This window comes from Papaver somniferum, unplaced genomic scaffold (genome assembly GCF_003573695.1).
Source record: "Papaver somniferum cultivar HN1 unplaced genomic scaffold, ASM357369v1 unplaced-scaffold_133, whole genome shotgun sequence".
Classification (NCBI taxonomy): Eukaryota; Viridiplantae; Streptophyta; class Magnoliopsida; order Ranunculales; family Papaveraceae; genus Papaver; species Papaver somniferum.
In genome coordinates this window covers 2,850,023-2,874,215 of record NW_020622492.1, presented here as the reverse complement: position 1 = coordinate 2,874,215, position 24,193 = coordinate 2,850,023, and the positions used below count along the sequence as shown (strand labels likewise).

The 24,193-nt window shown below is 34.3% G+C and overlaps 1 protein-coding gene across 4 annotated transcripts; it reads right to left on the bottom strand.

The window, feature by feature from the left end:
* Positions 1–228: 228 nt before the first annotated feature.
* On the bottom strand, positions 229–2,999 carry LOC113333506. Of its 4 annotated transcripts, none has more exons than XR_003352095.1 (5): positions 2,821–2,999; positions 1,414–1,479; positions 1,111–1,269; positions 680–756; positions 229–606 (listed from the first exon to the last, which is right to left on the bottom strand). XR_003352095.1 is itself a non-coding variant. In XM_026579952.1 (3 exons), exons 1-3 carry the CDS (start codon positions 2,947–2,949, stop codon positions 1,147–1,149), a joined length of 318 nt encoding a protein of 105 aa, XP_026435737.1. In that variant the 5' UTR covers positions 2,950–2,999; the 3' UTR covers positions 993–1,146. The 4 variants fall into 4 exon arrangements, 1 of the variants encoding a protein (XP_026435737.1); XR_003352093.1 differs by having other exon boundaries at positions 229–591; XR_003352094.1 differs by having other exon boundaries at positions 229–591; positions 695–756.
* Between the last annotated feature and the right edge of the window lie 21,194 nt (positions 3,000–24,193).

The following is a 24,193-nucleotide window of genomic DNA, read 5'->3' as shown; positions in this document are numbered from 1 at the left end:
ACCAGTTTGATTTCCCTTTAGATGTGAATCAAGTTTTTGGAAATCTTGTGTTTGTTTTGATAAAAACAATTACTAGGTAAAAGTAATATCAAAAACAAACTTGTAGATTAAGGATTATTATACTCTTCAAAAATAGGAAGAGAAACCTAATAACTCTACAACAAGAACAACTAGAATAAATCTAGAGATATCTTCACTACAACAAAACACACGTTTAGTGGCAAAAAAGTTTGTCCGGAAATCCCCTTTTTTTGTCTCAAAATATTTTCTGAGATGGATTTTTTTTGTCTCACAACTTAGTTCCATAACTTGGGTTTCAGTCATCATTCTGGTCTCAGTTTCTTTTCTTTCCACTTTGGGTTCATTCTTCTCGGTTGTGAAGACCTGATCCTGATGAGGTTGTACTGGCTTACTGTTTGGAGTAATTTTCCTTTGCATTGTAGGAATGCACTTGTGCAAAATCTATAAGTGAAACGCTTTTATAGATGAACTCACATCCATCACCAGTGGATTTTTCCTTCGGAGGGGGTGAATGGTCCTTTCCTTCATCCACAACCGAGGTATTCCCGGTTACTAATGAAACTTTTCCATCTACAATCATGAAAACTATTGGATATTAGAATGAACCTAAAATAGAAAATAGAAAGGGAAATTGGATAACAATAGACAAATTTGGTACCAGCAATAGCTTTACCGTTAGCACTCATCCACATATCCTCCATCATTAGTTTCCAGGCACTGTTTTTCCTTGTTTGCCTAATCGAGCGAGGAAAGAATTATTGCAAGAGAAATAAAGTGGGTAAATTGACAAGGAACAAAGAACAGAAAGATGAAATAAAAAAGTGTGCTTTTGAAATTCAAATAATGATGCACATTTGACTGCACAATGATCACCAAACATTTACGAAATCTGGAACAATTATTGCTAAAGTACCTAGGTGAATGAGACTAGAGACCTTCCCACCCATCTGATAATTAAAAAAAAAGCCTAACAGGTGCAGTGAACAATGAACATTGATACCAATAGGGACGTTAACAAACCGATGATGCCGATGTAGAGTTACATGCTTTAACAGGGACAACTGTCATACTAAAATACAAATAGCTCACCTAGTTGTGCTGAAGTTGACATAAGCTTTGAATGCCTTAGCCGCATCTCACACACAAAACTACATTAAAGGCTTCCATTAGATTGTGGCAAAAGCTTAACGTTAACACCAACTCTTCTCCAACTACATCCCCATTCCGATCTCGCAGCCACCTAACCAACTACAATCAGTTGAATTTTTGATCAAGTCTACAAAGAAAAGCATGTCTAAGGAAACCAGAAATGTACAACACCCAGCTCTCCTGAAGCATAAATTTTAGAAATAATAACTATCTGGCACACATGAGTATATTTCAATATATTACCTGAAATCCACTACCAGATTTAGCTGGCTTTGAAGATGGTCGTGGAGCTTTCTCCTTCTTTGGTGCCTGAATTAAAAAAAAATATACACAAAATCAGTAAAACAAAACCAATAAAACAAACAAATTGAAAAGATGAACAAACGCAAATATACCAACCACCGAATTGCAGTGATGAAGTCATGTACTCTAAAACCTAACCCCGAGGAAGAAATCAAAACCCTTATTAGAAATCGGCATCCTAATTAGAAATAAAAACCCTAATTATAAATCAAATCCCTAGGAAGAGTCGACAGTTCGAAATCAAATCCCTAAGGAAGAATCGATAGAAGATGAGACAACTGGTAGAAATAAAAACCCTTATTAGAGATTAATACAGACTAAAAGATGAGATTTGACGAAATTTGTGGAAAATCTACCATTGATTAAGAAACTTGAACACGCTAAGCATCTAATGAAAGTTGTGCATCACCTAATTTGCTATTAGTGCGCTCTACTAGAACTCTTCCCTCTAATTTTTTTTTCTATTTTTGTTTCTTACGATTGATGAAGAAATACCAGACCAAAGATTGAGAAAGAGATACCAAAACAAGAGAGAAGTGAGAGGAAGAAAAAAGGTTTGCATAAAAATTATCGATAGCGGATCTTGGTCAAATGTGTAGTCCGATATTTACTGAGCGGTGGATATTTCTCTTGGACTTATCCTATCGAAATGATTTACATTGGGTGGGCTCAATCCCGCAGGTTGTACAGCAAGACACAGGGGAAGACAGCCACACCAAACTTCTTATTAAGATTTGTATGTTTCCTGATTTTTAGATTAGTTTTAAGAGTATGTGTCACCTAATATTGAGTTTTTTCCGTGTATTTTTAGGAACAAATTTATCTCATAATAAATTAGGTGAGAGCGTTTTGAGGAACAAATTTATCTCCTAATAAATTAGGTGAGAGAGAGGAGCGACATGTATGGGAAGTTGCTGAAGTTTCTCTTCAAAGTTAGACAAAATATCATGTAAATCTCTCTCTTTTTGGTAAGAATACCGTATAATTCATGTATGGGAGTTGAATGTACTAACAATAGGATCTAAACATTTTTGCATAATATTTTTCTGCATGATCTCCCTTGATAATAAGAACAGTATGGTTTATTAAAAAAAAAGTATTCTAATTCACGTAAAATAAAAAACACCTGGTATTCAAGACTCTCATAAGCATGCTTCCACAAAAAAAAAAAAAAAAAAAAAAAAAAAAAAAAAAAGAGCAAATTGATAATCAAGATCTTTTTTCTAGGTCACCCATGATAGCTGAACTTAACCAATTGATCTTGTGTCTAGGTCACCCATCAAATTCACACATATATTCTGCCAAATTGATAATAGGGATCAACCAATTATGAAGAGAAACAAATACCTTTTTGAAGAAGCACGGATTACCAAAACAATCAACGCAATAAACAAATTTCTGCTCCGCGAGAAAACCTATAAATAGAAGACGATGGATGAAGAAATTCTGCTCCTCGACAAATTCTGCTTCATCCATCGTTTTATAGGTTCCACTTTTCCAAATTTCAGTTGTCTTTTATTCCTATGTTTTCTTTTTCTTTTGATTTCCAAATCCAGACTGGTTTCTATATTCCAAGTAGAGTCTAATTCAATTTTGAGAATGTCTATTGGCTATTACAATTACATTCTCACCCTCGTGAATATCAGTACATATGCCCTCACAGTAAGGGTGGGTTTGTCATCCACTATTACAAAGATAATGCCAAACGACAAACGTGTCTTGTCTAGTTTAGGTAAGGGATTGGTATTAACTAGTGACTAACAGATGTACAAACAGATGGGAGAATTTTTTATTTTTTTGGCCAGGAGAACGTTTATATTGGTATCCAAATTACATTATTGCCTATGAGTATGGGTACACACTATGTAGTCGATTTCGGTCATTTCGGCCGAAATTTCGGCGAAATTCCGGATTTCGGTCCAAGAAGACACGATTTTGTTAATTTCGGTCGGACGAAATCTTTGCGAAAATTTCGGCCGGAAACGCGTTTTTAGGTCGGAATTGATTTGTCTTGGCCGGATTTTTTTTTCTTTTTAAATTGAGTGGACTAATCTCACGTACAAAAATTAAAAAGATTAATTCACTCACTAGTATTATTGCTTGTTGCTGTGTTTGAATTTCTTGAGCTAAAGTTATTATTTGGTGTTGATGATGAGGAAGGTGAACAACCAGATTTACTAATACTATGTTTCTTTTAAGTGATTATCGATACGAGGATATAAAATATGAAACCGAGATTTTACCGAAATTTTAAAACGGAATTTCCCCGAGACAAAGTTGTACCAGTATTTCGGTGTCGACCGAGACAATCCGAAATCCGAAATTGACTACCTTGGGTACACATGCCTTGTTTTTGAGGGTGCTTTTGTCATCCACTACTATAAAAACAATATTGCTTAATTTTTTTTTTGATGCAATCTTAATTATTTTTTATTTCTTTTTGGTAAAAGCTCAATTAATTTATTTATAAAAAGAAAATAAAAAAAAAATCTATTCTATTTATATATTATATAAAGCCAACTATCTTTACTGTAGCAAGGGTGAAGCTGAAACTTTTGGATAATTTTACCCTTGAATGTATGACCTCAAAACAAAGGTGAAAATATTATTCGAGGACTAAATGGTAATCTAGGAATCCGAAAATCATTATTTCCACTTTGCCCTAATTTTCATATACACATGAAAACATATTAGTGATACGTGTCTTATGGTATACCTTGGACTGGGATGCCCTAAAATTAACTTCACAAGGTTTATTTGTTTTTGCAATTATAGGATAAAGATATATTACAAGAAACTAGGTGGAAACATGGCAAGCTAAGATCTAATAGCGTACTACTACATTAATTGAACAGGTTGTCGTGCTAACAGTGAATCTGACGACAACCTGCCTACCAGTGAATCTCATGAGGAACCAGCCAAGGAAGTCGAAGCGGATAGGATGTTGATTATGTCGTAAGGGGGCAAACTAACTCTACCGTCCGTGTCAAATTCGACAATGTTTACCCCAATGTACCTTGCTCCAATACTAGTGGTTGCAAAAGGAGTAGCAATAAGGCTATTTGTGAAATCGAGGTGTTACTTAAAATTAATCACTTTATATTGTGGTTAAAAATTTATTGCCGTAACACAGAAAATTGTCTAAAGAGTCAAAATTTATTATGTAACATCGAAACATGCACATGACATGTAATCTAAAGGTATTTGTTTATTGCGCATATAAAATGATATATTCTGTTTAAATTGTGCATCGTCAAAAAAATTGAACATTTATGTTTCTGGATGAGACAAACTTAAAGGTCTTAATTGATGTCTAAAAACTTTGAAACTCATTTAGTATTTTTCAAATATAATTTTCGTATTAGGATATCCAATTTAGTATTTTGTTCCAACACAAAATTTTGACACGAATGTACTGAAATCCAAAATTTACGTTTATAAAATGTTAGAAAGAACTCATTACTGAACATTTCGGGAAAAATCTTGCTTGCATAATTCTTTCAACATTGATTTTGTATTTTCCTATTGGTCTATTTAAAGGGTAGTTGTTCTTTGTCAGATCGCATCCCTTTAAACAGTGGAAATACCTCGATATCGTTTGCTATAATACCAGTGGTTACAAAAGAGTAGCAATTAGGCCATCTGTGGAATCGAGATGTTACTTAAAATCTACCACTATGTATTGTGGTTCAAAATTTGTTACCATGACCCAAAAAATGTCTATAGAGTTAAAATTTATTATGTGACATCCAACATTAAATAATTCAACAAAAATATTTAACAAAAACAACATATTTGCATTATACATATTCAAATAATTCAACAAAATTAATATGCTAAATATATTGACCGACAATTTGAAGATTTTGATGCTCCAAAGTTGTCGTCGTACTTGGTAAAAATCCATTAACATTTATAAAATGGAATCACCAATGAGGTGAAAGCGACAATCACTATTAACGGTGGAGGCTAGAAACATTTGAAGTACAAACAATTTCGCAACATTAATTAACCAAATACTTCCTCCGTCCCACTGTTAAGTGACCTATTTGATTTTAGATTTTGTCCAACTAATAAGTGACCTATATCACTAAACAAGGAGATATTTCTAAAATTATCCTTTTAGTTAATTAAAAAAAATATAAGAAATATGCATAATTTGATAGGCATGTTTATATTCGTTATGTTGGTGTTTTAAAATGTTTTTTAACGTATAAAGTTTGCGAATATCCGTGGAGTAGTTTGGGAGATAAATCATTTCTAAATTTCACTACTTATTATCCATAAGGGTATAAATGTAAAAAATTATTAAAAGTACTCTCTTCCTTGCTTGCCTTAAAAATTGTGCAAACTTAAACTAGGTCACTTAACATTGGGACGGAGGGAGTATTATTTTAGCATTATGTAAGACATTTTTTACTTTTAAGACACAAGTAAAAACAAAACAAGGGACAAATATTCAGGTGCAGTTAGATAAGTGGAGATTTTTTTGAAGCATAAATTTTATTAAGTTACTAAGTGGTTTTTACACGAGGATATGCGATATCGGATAAGTGGAGATGAAAGTATGAATATGCTAGTTGGCACATAAATTTCTAATGAAAAAAATTTGTTATGCTTGGAAGAAAAATGAAACCATTTTTTTTTTGAAAGTGAGCCCGTTAATGTTGTTTTTTTTTTCTCTTTGTTATTTTTTATTATTATTATTATTTTTTTGGGCCTAAATGGGTAGGTTTAGAAAAGAGCCCGTAATATTGAAAAGAAAAAAAAAGAGCCCGTAATAATAAGACAAAACGTGTTGTGCCATACACTTTGTTGACAAACACGAGGATTTCTTATCTCCTCCACCTAAGCTGCTAAACCAAAACAACTTCGTTTAGTCAGTCATTCTCTTTCTTCAATCTCCCCTGATCTTAAGAAATTCTCCAAATCTTCCGCCAGATTTTTGGTATCTTCATCTGTAGATTAAGGAAAACCAAATCAATATAGATTTTTCCGTAACTAACTTTCGATTAAAACTGAGCAGAATTTCTATTTCCGGCTGCCGATTTGATTCTCCCTCCAAAACCTAAATCAAGCAACTAATTTCCGAGTAAAATTGAGGGGTTTTAGTTTCTTGGCGGGATATTTCCCGCAAATTGGTTTTGGGTTTCGAATTTCATAAGGCTATATAAACCCTAAGTCATGGATGGAATTTTTACATTCATCAGTAATCTCTTCAGAGACTTATTTCTTAAATCTTCAAGGTACTCTTTGATTCTTTAGCCTTCTGCGTTTTTGTTTTTGAGTATGGTTGTTGATGGGTTCCTCTTTCATGGAATCAAATCAATGCCAATTACTTACATCTGTTTTTTTTTTAAATTTTGAGTATGGTTGTTGATGGGTTCCTCTTCCATGAAATCAAATCAATGCCAATTACTTACATCTTTTTTTTTTTTTGGTTTAGTATGTTGTTGATGGATTCCTCTTCCATTGAATCAAATCAATTATATTTTTTTTTTTGTTTCCGAGTATGGTTGTTGATGGGTTCCTCTTCCGTGGAATCAAATCAATGCCAATTACTTACATCTGTAATTCCCTAAGAAGATGTTGCTTGTTATGATGTTCCTAATGGTACTTGGTAGGCAGGAAGGAGTTGATGGTCACTAGAAAACTACAGCACATAGTTTCTTTTCTACTTTTATTAAGCACCTAATAGGTTAAGGTGTTAAGCTAAACTGTGAAGCTCAGAGAGCAGCACTTCTATGGGATAGTACATCCGTAGGGAATTGATTGTAAGTTTCTCTGATTTACAAAGATGTGATGACTATACTTTGATCTTTTGTTTATGCATTTGGTTTGAACATTTCTGCTGGTTTGTGGATTGGCTTAGCCATTTGTCACATTGCTGTCTTTTTATTTCCACAAGAATGTTTAGACTTTGATAATCTTGAAGCATCCTTGGTTTTCTATTTTTCTTACACTTCTATACTTTTCTTTTCAGTTTGTCCAATTACAAATGGCGCCCCAAATCACTGCTTCTTCTTTTCTATATTGTATCAGTCAATTATATGGTTTTAGCTTTGATTTTTTTAGGTGTTGGGAAGCCATATATTGATGCAGGTAACAGTTATGAAGAAGCAAAGGTTCGAGAGAAGGATCGGACAATAGTTCAAAGCTGCAAGAAAGAAGGTATCTTCCTGCTGTATCGATATTAGTGTTCAAATTCTTGCATTTCTTTCATTAGTTTATATGCAACTGTATGAATAAAATAGCACATGAACATGACCCAGAGTAAAGAAGTTAGTGGGTGTGGGCTGTCGTTGTTTAGTGTAGGCTGGAGCATAATAAGTTGATGCATCATGTAGATAAAACTTAATGTGTATGACAGAATTAAGGTAAGGGGTTATGTTAGACGTTGTCACATTTACACTTCCAGGGTTGCATTACTGCATCGTTTTTTATGCGTGATTGCTGGGTATGTAAAATAGAGTTTTTAAGCCATGTTTGAAAGTGCCTAGTGCTGCAATTTGGTAGTTAATGAATGGTCGGTTGATGCTTTAGTCATCCTGTATTATTTCATCATTTTTGATAGTATGGATATGATGTTCAAGTATATATTTTGACTTCAATGTTGTTTATGCTATATGAAATTCTGAAAACGCCTGAAGTGGGTTTCATTTTTGTCAGTAGTGCCTCGCTTGATATGTATCACGTCAACACTGGTTTCGTTGAACCAATGCAGGTTCATTTCCCTGGCTATAAAGAAGGGTCTTTAAGAAAAACCATGCAAACCAGAACCCTCTGTACGAAACCTTCCTTAAGGATGCTGCAGTTTTGAGTTCTTTTTCTAAAGTGACCAGTCGAGTGGATGAATTATCGAATGCATTCGCACCCTTATATCAGAAGATAAAGCACAAAAGTTGATAATTGTAAACTTTCAGGTGGCGAGGCAACTTTGCGTGAATATCCAGCCAGAAAACTTGTACTTAAATTGAACCATTCTCAACTATGGACTCATTTGAGGTGTTACTGCATCTGAAGATAAAGCACAAAAGTTGAACTTGTACCAGCGATTTAAATGCAACATATTGCCGGATCTTAACGAGATGCTCAAGGTCCCATCTTATCGAAATTCACTTGAAAGTGAAGCAAACAAAGTGAAAATCAAGGGAAGGTCGGAAGATGCAGAAACGATGATGCCCAGATCACTCTTTTGATTTACTGACTTCTAGGTATGTCGTTGTACTACCAAATTTCATCAGTGTCTCCCTTTTGTTTTCTTCTTCAAATGTTGATAATTGTAAACTTTCAGGTGGCGAGGCAACTTTGCGTGAATATCCAGCCAGAAAACTTGTACTTAAATTGAACCATTCTCAACTATGGACTCATTTGAGGTGTCACTGCATCTGCCGAAATCAATTCCTCCGCCAGAGGGAAAGGTACAAGGGACTCTAGATGTTAAAGTCAGAGGAAAATAAATTAGTATGTTTTCTAAAATACATTTCTGACTTGTCGTTAATGTTCTTTTCATGGAAAAACTATCATTTTTACATAGTCATAAACGTACGTGAATGTTGTATTATTCAATTTGCCGCATGAACAAAAACATAAGGCAAATGTTCACTGTGAACACTTGGTTTAAAACAAGAGGTAATTGGTGGCGTCAAAGTTAGGGGTTTATGGTGGATGAATTGATTTTCATGTTTCTGAAATTGAGTTCTTGATCTCAATTGAGAAATGAAATTGCAGCAACGAAGTAAGGTCCGTATGTCAGCTGGATTGGGTTTATTAGGGGTAACTGATTTACTCTTTGATCAGTGGAGGAGGTTATTAGCTGGTCATGGAGATGAAACTGAGCTCACTGGCGGTCATTCTTTAGTAACCACTGTCTAAAATGTGCTGGATGAATGGGTTTTCTGTGGGGCTGTTTTTAGAAATCATACTGAGCTTGTGGTACTAATTGTATGGGTATTTGACAAGCCTTGGTCTGGGTGAAATTCAGAAGTTTAGAGAATGGGCAGTGGCTGGACTTGGTAATAGCTTGAATTTTGAAACTATATTTGGTGTTGTTCGCAAGTACACCCTATTTGCTCGGTCCAGATTGGATATTTTTGCACCACCTATAGAAGTATCAGTCTAGACAAACTCAAGAGGAGTTCGTCTACAAAACAGAGCCGTAAAGAAGGTTTGAGATTTTAATTCCCTTTTCCATTAGCTTGTATTTCTTATTTATTAGATTATTTATGATTCACTTTAGGGTGAAAGGATGAACTTGTAGGCTATTTTATTTGTGTTATTGAACAAGGGTTTTCTCATTTGGATATCATTAATCGTTTAGCTTTTAACTAATTATTCATCTGTATTGTTTTGTATCATCTTCCAGGAGAAAACATTGACAAAACGCAGGCCCTTGAAATATTTTTTGCTAATCCTTGTATGACTTGATGAGGTTGTTGATGGCGGGTACGAAATTTGGATTATACCATTTTTTACGCTGCTTTTTTCCTGGAATTCTTGACCGAATTCTGGACTCAATTAATATACTCCATTTTATAGGCTGGATAACGTATTTACATTGAAATGGTATGCATTGGCAAATCCTTAGAACAACTTGGGACAGATTTTTCGATATAACTATGGCTTTTCACAAGTATTACGTTCAGAGGGTAGTTGTACTAATTCTTAAAGCCCCATCGGGAAACTGTATATAAAGTTTCATTTATGTCTATATGCTGATGTCTCATTCACTGTTTCAGACCTCCATACATCAACATCATTTCGTGCATTTTTCTTATGTCAATTACTTTGAACTTTTCACAGAATGTTCTCAAATATTAGTTATTTTGTTTGTTGGTTTCGTTCATAGTGCGGGGGTTCTTAGTGACACGGTCGTAGTTTGAGTCACGAAATATTTGGATTTGCAGACCAAAATTTGTCTTGCCACTAACAAAGTTTTAACGACAAAATTTCAGATGACGAATTAATTTTTGTCTGCGTAAATAAATAGATAAAGGGGCAAAAGTCACACGTTGTTAGCAATAGTTTTTCAGACGAAGTAATTTTTGTCTGCATAAATGGATATAGGGACAAAAATTACATGTTGTCAGCAATAGTTTTTTCGAAGACCAACCTTTTTTTCCGTCGGTAGAAAACAATCCATTTGTGACAACAATTTGTTTCGATACTAATAGTTTTAGCGGCAAAATCCTTATTTGACGGGCATTCATTCCGGTAACACACTAATTTTGTCAACGTAAGATACATTTAGGGACAAAAGTCTTGGATTGCTAGCAATAATATGTTTGGAGACTATGATTTTCCTTTGTCGCTAGAAATCAATTCTGTGACCGAAATAATTCGTCACAAAGAAATATTTAGAGACGGAGACAGGATTGGTCGCTATATTTGGTCACAAAAAAAATATTTAGAGACAGAGACAAGATTGGTCACCGTATTTGGTCATAAAAAATTTCAGTGACAACTTTAAAGACTAAATTTACCGTTTCTCGCGAAAAAAATATATATTGTGACCAAAAAAATATTCCTCCCTAAACACTAGATTTGTAGACAAAATTTTGTTGGTCACATAAAATTTTGTCACTAAACGTTTGTTTTGTTGTAGTGCTTGTTTAAAACTTCTCAAGGATTTTTACGAGATGCCTCAATAAAAGTTTTTCTTTCTAGTCTATGGTTTCGACTAACAAGTGTTGATATACGATCAGAAACTGAATTCTATCAAAACCTAGAGTTTATGATCAATAACTCTTGAATTATTTTATATCAGAAGAGAAAACCTTAGAATAAACAAGAGGTGAAAAACCTAGATTACAAGTTATATAATCAATCACGAAGATTTAACCCAACTTGGATTTGTGATCCCCAGTACAAAGACTTTTATATCACTCTTGTTCACGAAGAACAAAAGACATGGAAACAACCTGCAAAGCTTACGCCAATTTTCCAAAGGGGATGGAAACCGTGTAAACTCACGAACCCTTTATTTATAGTGAAAAGTTAGCTTGAAAACTAAGCTAGGGTTTAGGCTATTTTCCTTTTTCAAGACTCTCCTAATTATGGGAGTCTTTCCTAAGTTACAAATATTATGCATAAATAATTAATTAAATAATTAATTAGCAAATATTTATTTATGTGAATAAATCACATTTTAACTTAGGCAGGAATTAAAAGTTATCACAAACACTTTAATATAGTAATCAAATATGTTTGGATTAATAGCCATCTTGCCTAGACAAGGAAACATCACCAACTTGACCAAAAATAGATTTTAGTCACGTAGTTCCGTGAACTGTTACAAACAACCCATGGATTGTTTCCTACTAACGACCTTTAGTAAATCACTCATAACTTCATCGTTATAACTCGGAATTGAGTGATTCTTGGCTCCTTGGATTCATAAGCTCATTCAATATAACATGAGACTCTTTACAAGAATAAAGGTTATTGTCTCCAAGGTGATGAATCAAATAACCTCAAGTATATACATAAATGTACATTTACCGTCATCAGAATTGTTCCATAGAGTGAGCATATATCTTGATAGATTAGAAATATAGAGTTGAACAAGAATCCAAATGAAATAAATCACATACCTTTGTTTATGAAGTACTTGTTGATGTCTTCTTGTGGTCTTCAATCTTCAATCTTTATCCTTTAAGGATAGCTTCGATTCAACTTCTTAGACCTAATCTAGTCCGAAACTATCTTTAGTATGCTAATTCAAGAATGCATTTTGGAAACTAAAATTGACAACTAATTTGACACACCAACGCTAGTGGGTTCAACCGAGCAGTGCTCTAACATGGGGTATACAATACAGGCTCTTGTTATAATACTTCTCTTTCAGTCACAAATAACGAGAAGTCCCAAAGTACAACTACCATAGGAATGTACCTCTAAAATCCAAAAATCAATCATAGGAATGTTCCATATATATACTCCTAGTATTTAGTGATGGGGCTGGTATTTAAGACAGGGTCCCACTAGAATATTCTACACAAATTGTTAAAGTAGCAATGATCAAAGATCAAATAATACCACTGCAAAGTGGAGTACTTATTAATGTACTAGCTAATTCCTCTGGTACTAGTGCCCTGGATATAGTAGTATCTTTTCTTTACTACTTAGTCAACTACATTGCACTATTTTACTCCCAATTCACATATTCTTAGAAGAAAAATAACAAATTATTAATATAGTACTAGCTAGTGCCTTGGAATATCATAAATGCTTTTTGGTGCAATTTTTTTGATTAAAATCCCAGTTCATATTTTTAGAAGCAATTCTAGCTAGCTCTTACAATTAAATTTGTATTAAAAGAACTGATTAGTATTTATTTTTTAAAATACTGGCCGATAATATATGATTTTATCATGTCTGTGCCTTTAATCTGGAAGAAACATAAAATATCAGTGATACATACATATGAATATCTGATAATATCGCATTATTGGTCGTATTGCACCGATCAACACAAAATATTGGCAAGGATGTTTGGCGATGTTAGGTTATCAGGTGTAACTAGTTTATTTGATTGGTCGGCATTACGAATTTACGAACGACTATGATTGGCTTCGTAGACAAGACTCGATATCCAAATTTTTACTAATGTGACTCTTGGACATGTCTTATTCATCTAAACCAATTTTTATTTCGATGTCACGATCTTAGAGAGTATAGTTCATCCAAATCTAAGTTTCCGAGAGTGTTTCCACCAAGATAAATTGATTGATTGTAATCTTCCATTTTTTCCGATGTCACTCTTGAACAAGATTGTAAACCAATTTTTAATTTGATGTCACAATCTTAGCAAGTATTTATCGTCCAAATCTAAGTTTACGGGGAATATCTCCACCAAGATAAATTGATTGATAGTAATTTTCCATTTTTACCGATTTCACTCTTGGACGAGCTTCTAAATCCCTGATTTTTATTTCGATGTCACGATCTTAGAGAGTATCGTTCATCCAAATCTAAGTTTCCGAGAGTATTACCACCAAGATAAATTGATTGATGGTAATTTTTCATTTTTTCCGATGTCACTCTTTAACAAGCTTGTAAACCAATTTTTAATTTGATGTCACGATCTTAGCAAGTATTTATTGTCCAAATATAAGTTTGCGGGAAATATCTCCACCAAGATAAATTGATTGATGATAATTTTCCATTTTTACCGATGTCACTCTTGGACGAGCTTCTAAACCCCTGATTTTTTTTTCGATGTCACGATATCTTAGCAAGTATATTTCATCCAAATCTAAGTTTCCGGGGAGTATTTTCACCGAGATAAATTGATTTAATTTTCTATTTTTACCGATGTCACTCATGGACGAGCTTGTAAACCAATTTGTATTTCGATGTCACGATCTTAGCAAGTATTTATCGTCCAAATCTAAGTTTACGGGGAATATATCCACCAAGATAAATTGATTGATGGTAATTTTTTATTTCTACAGATGTCACTCTTGGACGAGCTTCTAAACCCCTGATTTTTATTTCGATGTCACGATATCTTAGCAAGTAAATTTCATCCAAATATAAGTTTCCGGGGAGTATTTTCACTGAGATAAATTGATTTAATTTTCTAATTTTACCGATGTCACTCATGGACGAGCTTGTAAACCAATTTATATTTCGATGTCACGATCTAAGGTAATTTTCAATTTTTACCAATGTCACTCTTGGACGAGCTTCTAAGCCAATTTTTATTTATTTCGATGTCACGATCTTAGCAAGAATTTTTCGTCCAAATATAAGTTTTCGGGGAGTATTTCCACCGAGAAAAATTGCTTAATGCTAATTTTCCATTTTTACCGATGTTACTCTTGGATGAGCTAGTAAACCAATTTATATTTCTTCCAAGTTAAATTCCTTGATCTTAATTTTCCACCCATTTTTTTTATTTTATATTATTATACGGTATTAATTTATTTTCCAAAGTTATACTTGTTCACTAGCCAAGTTATCATGCTTGTACGTGGCTAAGCTAGAGATTGAATATTAAAGTGAAAACGTGTGTCACGGTATAAAACACGAGCAAGGGAGACTAGGAAAGTATTAATCGGCCTTTTTTCCCCAAGTCTCTCTCTAAACTGAACCTAGGGTTTCAGTATCAAAAACTGAAAGTTTTAGTATCAAACCAGAAAAAATGACTGCTCTATTAGTAACTTCCTTCTGATTTCTTCTTCTTGATGAAGACAAAGAGATTGTTGGTTATTTTGGTTGCAAGGTTGTTCCTTGTTTTGGAGATGAAGAGGATGATGATTATGATGAGGTTGACAATGAAGAAGAGGAGGACGATGAAGAGGATGATGAGTATGATTCTGATGATGATGATGATGATGATTTAGATCATCCATAACACTTCTTTTGGTTTGGGCCAGCGCTTGAGGATGAAGATGAAGACGATGATGTTGATGATGATGATGATTATTGTCCATACAAAGATGTGGTTACGATTGTCGACAATAGCAGTGAAGAAGAAGGGGATTCTAACTGATCTAGTCTTCTGTTTTCATGGTTCTGCTATGCAAGAATGGTATTCAATCACATCTTGATCCATCATCTTTTGTTTAGTTATATATATATATATATGTCTTTTTTTGTGTTACTAGTGTATCTTATCTTTTTTTTATGTTTAATTAGTCTATTTGTAAAGCTGCTTGGAAGTATACTTTTTGTGAATGTTTAATATTTACGGATGCAATATTTTATTTAGATTCCAAGAGCATATGTTGTTTAATTTCTGTCCATTGTTCATCTGTTGGGGTATCAATCTTTTGAAAAAACAGAATGAACGAGTAATGTGTTTAAGGGGGCTTGGTTTAGAGATTTGGATCCGAAGAGTTATGGTTAACCATGATTTTGTTGTGGCTTTGCTGTTAAAGTGATAGGATCATGAATATGATAGGGACTATATATTGAGTCTTGTATAAGAATGAAAAATATAGCCAAATTTTTCATAAATTCCAATGCCAAATCTGACAAACTTAACCAAAAAAAATAATCAGAATTGAGAGCACAATTGAACGGTAGGACTTTGACTGCTACATAATTTTGCTTACACATTAATAAAATTAGCATACTAAAAATAACGTAAAAAACTTTAATTTAGTCAATGCCGAGTGCCCAGCCATAAATTTTCTTGTCTTGGTGGCTTCCCATGTTCTTACTCATTGTAATCATTATCCAAATGTTCACCATAACTTTTCTCAAATGCATCCCAAGAAGCAAAACCCTTGGGAGGAGGATCATTTTCAGCTTGGATCATTTTCTTAATATGAACTAATTCCCATTCTTCATCGACATACTATTCTAGTATATCACCAATGCTTTCCATAAAGTCATCCCATGAAGCAAAGCCCTTAGGAGGAGGAGGATCATTATTAACAAGACCATTGGCAGGAACAACACATTTCTCATTAGAACTCATCCTCTCAATTCCTTCTTTCTTTTACTTATGAACGAGGTATCTAATTTCTTATTTCTAAGATCCAAATCTAGCTAAATATAGTGTTTTTTTCCCTATACATATCTAGTATGCAAACCTAAATATAGTGGGTGGGTTATGTTTACCATGAATATAACAAACGAAAATCAAGGTGATATATGGAAAGTGCGATTTTGCGGATTTTGCGAGACCCAGCAGAAAAATATTGTATTAGGATTGTATGATTAGACTATTGATTGTCAGTTCTAATTAGACTCCTATAATCTTGATGAAATCCTAAATAAATCTCTAAATATCCTGACACGTTAAACATTCATGTCAATGAGATAGTACACTTGTTAAAATTAAAAATTTACCTTCCTTATTTAACAAAATAGTCCTTCCTTATTGAATTTCAAACGCAATTTTTCCTACTACATTATTACTACAATCATAATTGATTTTTGGCAAAATTCATATACACCAGCACTTGTTGATCATGCACGGTTTACCAGGGTTTATGCGTTTGCAGATCCGGAAGAGCCAGCACCTGTTGACAGGCATTATGTGACGCTGGTGTATTGCAATATCTTGATTTGATTAATCAGAACATTAGTGTATTCCTGACATAATTGATTAATTAGTTAACAGATGGGCCATATCTTGAACTGCAGCATGTTTTGGCATTTTGGCTCATATATCATGCCATATCTCAAGTCCCTGACCAACAATTAAAAAAAAATGGTCAAACATAATAGGTCAAACAAATAAGGTCAATAAGCAAAATAAAATCAGCACTCTTGTGTATATTTATTGAATGGTACAATTTCTTATGGTGATTATGAAGTATGAACATCTCTTTGTTAATGCATGAGTTGCTTGTTTTGCATTTTCTAATGCTGGTGATTGATTTTCAACAACATCTTGAACTGCAGGTTGGTTTCGTTCAGCCATCTCTTAATCTTCTTCTCTCTGTAAATTTTCTTTATTCTTTTGGTTTGATTAAGAGTAATTGCAAGTATATCAGTTTCTCATCCTTTTGTTGAGTGGTTAGATTAACCATAAATGTCCATTTATGGCGCATGGTGCTAAACTTCTAGTCCCTTGGCAGACCACGCGTATTCAGTCTCGAGATGCAATTTTTAAAAATACATCATTATTGTCCTCTCCAGACCCATCTCATCTCTTAATTGCACATAGCGTTATCTTTAAGAGTAAAACGAGGTGGTTACCTAATTTGAAGGCCATAACTGTAGCATTATGGTTCACCAGGGTTCACAAGTTTGGCTCATGTATCATGCCATATCTCAAATACCTGACCAAGTGACCAACAATTAAAATCAAAAAATGATCAAACATAATAGGTCCCTGCACAATTGTGTATATTTATTTAATTTTAATTATTTAACAGATGGGCCATATCTTGAACTGCATCATGGTTTGGCTCAGGCATCATGCCATATCTCAATACCCTGGTCCATGACCCATAACTCAAATGAGCCACAAAAATCTGCCAACACTATGTCAATAGCGCCTGAGACATAACTCATTATCATTTCATCTAATTCCATTTATTTGAGCCGCACAAAACTGCATTGACAATAACGAAAGCATCGATCAACTCTTCTGTGAAACATCGATTTAAGGATAGATTTAAGTTCAATCGATCTCTCATAGAAGTATTGACATTGATTCATAATCTTGGAAATGCAAATATGGGTGATCTTCATATAAGATTCATTTGGGGGTTTCTTGGAGATTCATCTGCAGAAAACTTCATCAACAACAATGAATCAATTGATTCTTCTGTGAAATATCGATTCAGGCCTAGATTTAATTTCAATCGATCTCTCATAGAAGTATTGATAGTGATTCATAATTTCGGAAATTCAAATCTTGGTCATCTTCATCTAAGGTATTTCTCATTCATTCATTTGGGGGTTTAATGATTTTACAAATTGGAGGTTACACACTACTGATTTTGAATGGTACAATTTCTGATGGTGATTATGAACATCTCTATCTTTCAGATTTTAAGTTTATTATGTTGTTGTGAATTGTATCCTGTTTTTAGAATGTTTTGGTGATTATGAACATCTCAATTGAATGATTTATGCCTCCACCAAGTAGTTTTATATATCAGTTGACAAATGATCTTAAACTCAGACATAGTATTTGGTTGTAGGATGTCAGCATTGGTGAATAAAGCTTGTATTCTGTTTTGAGAAGCAACATCTCAGGAGTCTTTGTGATTTGTATTTACTGTCAGATTGTAGAATTAAATTAGGTGTGCAAAAGGCTCCACCAAGTAGTGTTCATGTCAGTTATGTGCAAGTCAAATACACGCAACCAATGCAAGCCAATTTTTGTTAGTCATGTATTTGATAGAAGATATAAAGATCAAACACATATGGATGTTTGTAATTTGTCCCTTTGCCAGATTGTAGATTAAGACTAGGTGTGCATATGCCTCTCCATCAAGTGAATTAGAATGCATAGAGAAACACTAAAGTGACTTGTTTTTAGTATGCATTCGTTTACAATACATTTTAGTCTTGTACATGTTCCAGTTCTTTGATTGTAGTTTTAGTTTCTGGAATACATCCTGCATCTCCAACATTATCGACACACAATCGTTGGACAATATAAATAAGCTGACTTTATCATATTGCATTTAAAAAAGTTACAATCGTTCTGTTCATTCAGTGTTGAGCAACATTTAGCAGCAACACTATCATTTCATATCCACTTACATGTTCATAAACTAAAACATACCCATTTACAAGTATTTCACCATCTTACCCACAAAAAATCCAAAAACCAAAAAGAAAACGAAAAAAGAAAAATAAACATAACATTACCCTGCATTTTCAGTCTCCATTACCAGAACCAAAAAAGAAACACATGATTCAGTGACTTACCATTTACATTAGACCCCTCTCCATTTGAATTCTTCTCTGTACTTTGATAATATCTATTTCTTAACCATTTGTTAACAGTATATCATCATTTCCATTCGAGCACTTACCCAAAAATCCATCGGCTCTCTACAAAAGAATTCGAATGTCGATAAGGCTTACTCATTGTCATACCCATCAATCGGAATCAGAATCATCAGATTCATCTTCCTCCTCATTAGACCCCTCTTTCTCATCATCAGACCCCTCTTCTTCCTCGCCAGACCCCTCTTGCTCCTCATCAAACCACTCTTCCTCCTCTTCTTCATCTGCATCGTTCCCTTCAGAATCGGTCTTTTGGGCCAACAGTGCATCATTAATCCCAAATCTATCATCTTCGCGAAAATCCTCAATCATCACTCTTAAAGGAGATTCTGTATCACTTCGATGCCCAAAAAAGCAGCAGGCTCTTCATCTTTGGAAGCAGTTGCATCACTGTCATTTTATTTCTTCATTACTACCATTTCAGCCAACCTCATATTTTTGCTCTGCACTTCCCATAACTTCTCCTCCTCTTCTTCATCTATGAAAAGATCAAGATGATGCTTCTTTTGAAAAATCTGCACCGGTTTCTCTACCGGTTTTTCAACTGGTTTCTCTTCTGCTTTGATTTCATCCACTGCAGCATGCATCTCTTCCCAGAGAGGCTGGACTTCAATATCATATAACAAGTCATTTACTCTCTTGTGTACTTTCTCCAGATCATCCTTGATCATATGCCCAATCATCTGCATAGTGGATGATATCCTTTCACGTCTTTCTTTCTCTTCTAACTCTTTCAATAGTTGCTTTTTAGTCATGGGGGCTTTACCCTTTCGTCTGCGTTCATCATCATCACCAGCCATTTTGATTGATTTGATTTGATTTGGAAAAATTCAGAAAACAGTAATCTCCCTCTACAAATTTCTATCTGAATTTATTTGCTCTCTGACCTTTTGGTTTCCCTGTTAATCCCGTTATAAACTACTCTATCAGGAATAAACTACAGATTCTTGGAGCGTCATGCCTATTCCAAAGAGAAATCTTTAATCTAACAGGTACCCTAGTCTAATTGGCACCTATTCTAACCCACTATGCCATAAACCTAGGTAAAATGGCATTTTGGTTGCTTTAACAACTAGAGAAAAAAGAAAAAAAAATCCTTCTCTTACTTGCGTGGAAGAAAGACTGGAAGAGGCAAAATAGAGAAACCCTAGGTAAGAAAATAGAAAATAAAAATCTTTCCTTCTCTTATCAGATTAAATTCAAACTTGCTTGTTTAATTTCATGAATGGGGAATGTTTTTCTTAATTTGAAATTACTATTGCTAGGGTTTCAGGTATATACCTTTCCCAAAACTAAAATCGTTTTCTACTGTATTACGTAAACCTAGGGTTCTGTCAGTTTTAAGAGTTTTTTATGATCTTGGCTGTGATTCTATATCTTAGTAAGAATTTTAAGAGTTTTTTATTGTCAGGGTTTCTTTTATTTTGTTCAGGTCTTTCATTTTTTTATGATCATAAACCAATTTAGAGAGAGTTCATCTATAGCATTCTCTGATAAATTCTAATAATAAGATTGTAATTTTGGGTTTAGGTTCACATGGATGATCACGTTTCCTTATGATTTACTTATTGATTTTTGTTAAACAGTATTAATTGGTTGAAACAATTGATGTTTGGTGTGAATTTTGTGACGGAAATTGTGGATTTTGGTTTAGGTAGAGTTAATTTTTGTTAGTAGTGGTTTTTTTATGGATATAGGAATTACCTTTTGTTGCTGTAAGGAGAAAAAGTTCCATTGTAGATTAAGTCGGTGTTGTTGTAGAGCCGGAAAGGAGAATAGGTTGTTGTATTCTCTCGATTTTGTTTTTCTTCACTTCACAACGGTGTTCTATCATGCTAAGCAATTGGTTTAACAGGGAAGAAGGCGTATTTGAAACTCGGTGTTCGACCAGCAACGCACGTGCACTCCACTTGTAGCCTATTAGAGAACCTACTCATTCCCTACCTCCACATACAACAAATAACATCGTTTGACTCCGCGAAAGATTTGGCAATCACCAAAGCATGGGCAACCGAAAGTCGAGTTCTAGATCGCTCCTCGATCGAGACCTATTGGGCGAAGATTCATAACAAATTTAGCCAAGATTATGGGAACCTGAAAAGAAGAAGTGTTCAATAAATCAAGGATAGGCACTACATCATCCTAGATGCGGCAGCTGTTTTTTTTAAAATCAAACACCGGGTATCGCACGCAAGCCACCATATCTTGTCCCCTCTACAAATTGTACGTATCTTTATGGTTTATTCGGCACAATACGTTTTTCAATTTATATGTAACCAAATAATTTTGTATGTTGTTTTTGTAGCACGAAGCCGTGAAAGCGCGCTACTTAGAGGAAAAGGGGGAAGCATTCACATTTGATGAAATCGTTTACTTCATAGTATTCATATTTTCGGAGTACCACCAGCTACGGAGTACCGCCAGAACTTAATGGTGGGTGAATCAGACTTCATACTCTTATTTTTCTTCCAGATAGGAAAGGCCAATTCTCTGTTAGGAGTGTCTATAATGTGTTTTCTAGTCCATCTAATACTTTTGCAGGTACTAATTCTGTTTTTCCACATGTATGGAAAGCTTTGTGGAAGTTAAATTATTTTTTTGGAAGTGTTAAAAGATATAGTCGCTAGATATGGAAATGATATTGATGAATTGCATTGCAGTTTGTGTAATCATCCTGTGGAATCCAGTAATCACCTATTCCTTGAATGTGGTTATGCTAGGTCTATTTGGTTGGTTTTAAATATCAATGTTACCTTTGGTGAAGGAATTACTAGACATGAGATTAATAAATTGCTAATGGTTTCAGTTTGGACTATTTTTTTAAGCATCAGTTTGGACTATTTGATGTTCAAAGATTTTTCAGAACATAACTCCAAATAGGACAATGTCAATAGATGGCATTAATAAACTTTTATCTCCTGGAACTAATCTTGTTTCTTCTACATTTTGATGCTTCTTTAAGTCAGATTCATTACAAGGTGGACTAGGGCTAATAGTGAGGAATTGTGCAGGTAACTTCATTCAGGTGCAAGGACAATGCTTCAATGGAGGAATGAAGATAGGAGTTGAAGCTGAGGAGCTGGAATGTAAGGCTATGATGGCAGCTGTTACTCTGGCACCCTCTAAGAACTTTAATCATATTATGTTTGAATCAGATTGTGAGACTTTAATGAAATACATCAATGATCAAACCTATTATGTTAATTGGATGAATCAAGCTTTGGTTTTAGATATTAATTCTAATTGGACAGAACACACAATTAGAGTAATGTGTTTTAGTTCACTTAATTCTAATTAGGGCCATCGCTTCTTCCAGTGCTTACGATTTTATTTTTCAATTGTACCAACACGTACTCCACTTTTTACAAAGTTAGGTTTTTACTTTACTACCGTTATAACAACTGCAGCAATACGTACTCCGCTTTTTAGCTACCATTTTGATTTATTTTCTGAATTCGGTTACGAACAAAAAAAAAATTAGGATGGAATAAATATTAGTTGCATCGCATCTAACTCCGGTCTTTTAGAACCGTCAAAGCAGAAAATTATGCAGCAGGATAACAAGATTTGACTAAGAAAATTCTTAACATAGAATGTGCAACATGCAAATTGAAGGATATTTACCTTCCTATTTTACCAAATTATTTACGATATACACTTAAATATTTTGCCAAATTATTTATTAGTAAAAATATTGCCAAATGTCCATTTACCCTCTGTGTTCATCTCTCTCGTCTTAAATCATTTCATGTTTCTACTGTTAAATCTTCTAACCTCCCCCTAGAAAACAAAACAAGTGGTTTACTTTGATCATATGATTCATCTCCTGGATAAAACATATATTCCCCTGTCAGTTTTGCTTTGCGGAATAATCAGATCGAAAGTGCAAGTAATGTTTTTCAGTACTGCTTTGTTAACTGAGATTGTAACTCTAATGGTCATAGTAGGGTAAATGTTGTCTTCACATGCAACTTTATGAAGGTAGCTATCCTCTGATTATTTGTATGATTCATATATGATAACTGAACTCACATTGTGATTTGTGATTACTCTTTGTGTACGTATTACTCTTTGCAATGATAATTCGTAGTTTTATTCGGACCACAATAACATTTTCACAAGATGTTGACAAGTTTTTTCTCCGCCCAGGTATCTGAGAATTCATAATGGATCCTAGAGTAATGGATAAATCTTGGATGTATACCGATAGAACCCAATGGCGTTATCAATACGGAGTGGATGCATTTATGAAGTTTGCTACGCATACATACCAACAGGATATTGCGAATGGGAAACGGAAACCATATGACAAGGCAAAGTTAAGTTTCTATGTCCATGTGTGAAATGTCTCAACCTCTACGTGCACAAGGCAAGTAAAGTTAAGTTTCATTTATATTCTTCTGGATTCATTCAAAATTATGCCGTATGGACTAAGCACAGAGAAGGAGATGAGTCATCAAGGTGGACACTTCTGGATGGTAATGGAAGCTATGGTCCGCACTCTGATGAACCAACACATGCTGCAGAGACTATAGAAATGGTTAGTGCTTTATTAGGAGATAACTTTTCAAAGGATTCTGAGAAGATGCAACGGATACTCAAAGATGCTGGGAAACCCCTATACGAAGGATGTGACGATTTTACAAAGATATCTGCAATGTGTGAACTGTTTAACTTGAATAGCAAGCACGGAGCTTCCGAAAAGTTCTTTAATGAACTTCTACCACTGTTAAAATCCATGCTCCCTCCAGGAAAATGAGATGATGAAAAATACATATGAAGCTAAGAAGGTGATGAGAGATTTGGGTTCAGGTTATGAAAAGATACATGTATGCATCAATGACTGCACTCTCTATAGGAAGGATTACAAGGATCACATCAAGTGTCCCACCTGTGGGGAATCAAGATGGAAAGTTGACGACACCACCCAAGAGGTGCATGAAAAAATTCCGACAAAAGTCTTGTGGTATTTCCCAATTATCCCAAGACTGAAATGGTTGTTTCAATCAAAGAGAATTGTCGAATATTTATCGTGGCACGACACCAGAAAGAAAGAATAGGGTGTTTTACGGCATCCGGCGGACTCACCAACATGGAAAAATATAGATGAAAGATATCCCGTAATTGGTGATGATCCTCGAAATCTGCGACTAAGAATTTTGGCTGACGGGGTTGACGTAAACAAAGGCATGAAAAAACAGCACAGTGTGTGGCCAATTTTGACAGTGATTTACAACCTTCCGCCAGAGTTGTGTACGAAGAGGAAGTTCACCATGCTGTCATTAATTAT

What these genes read in the sequence shown, in the direction of transcription:
- LOC113333506 (XM_026579952.1), bottom strand. Translation starts at nt 2,949, where the DNA reads ATGGATGAAGCAGAATTTGTCGAGGAGCAGAATTTCTTCATCCATCGT. An exon ending in ATCCGTGCTTCTTCAAAAAG is followed by an intron (nt 1,480 to 2,820) that starts GTATTTGTTTCT and finishes TTTTTAATTCAG; the next exon opens with GCACCAAAGAAGGAGAAAGC. An exon ending in AATCTGGTAGTGGATTTCAG is followed by an intron (nt 1,270 to 1,413) that starts GTAATATATTGA and finishes AACTGATTGTAG; the next exon opens with TTGGTTAGGTGGCTGCGAGA.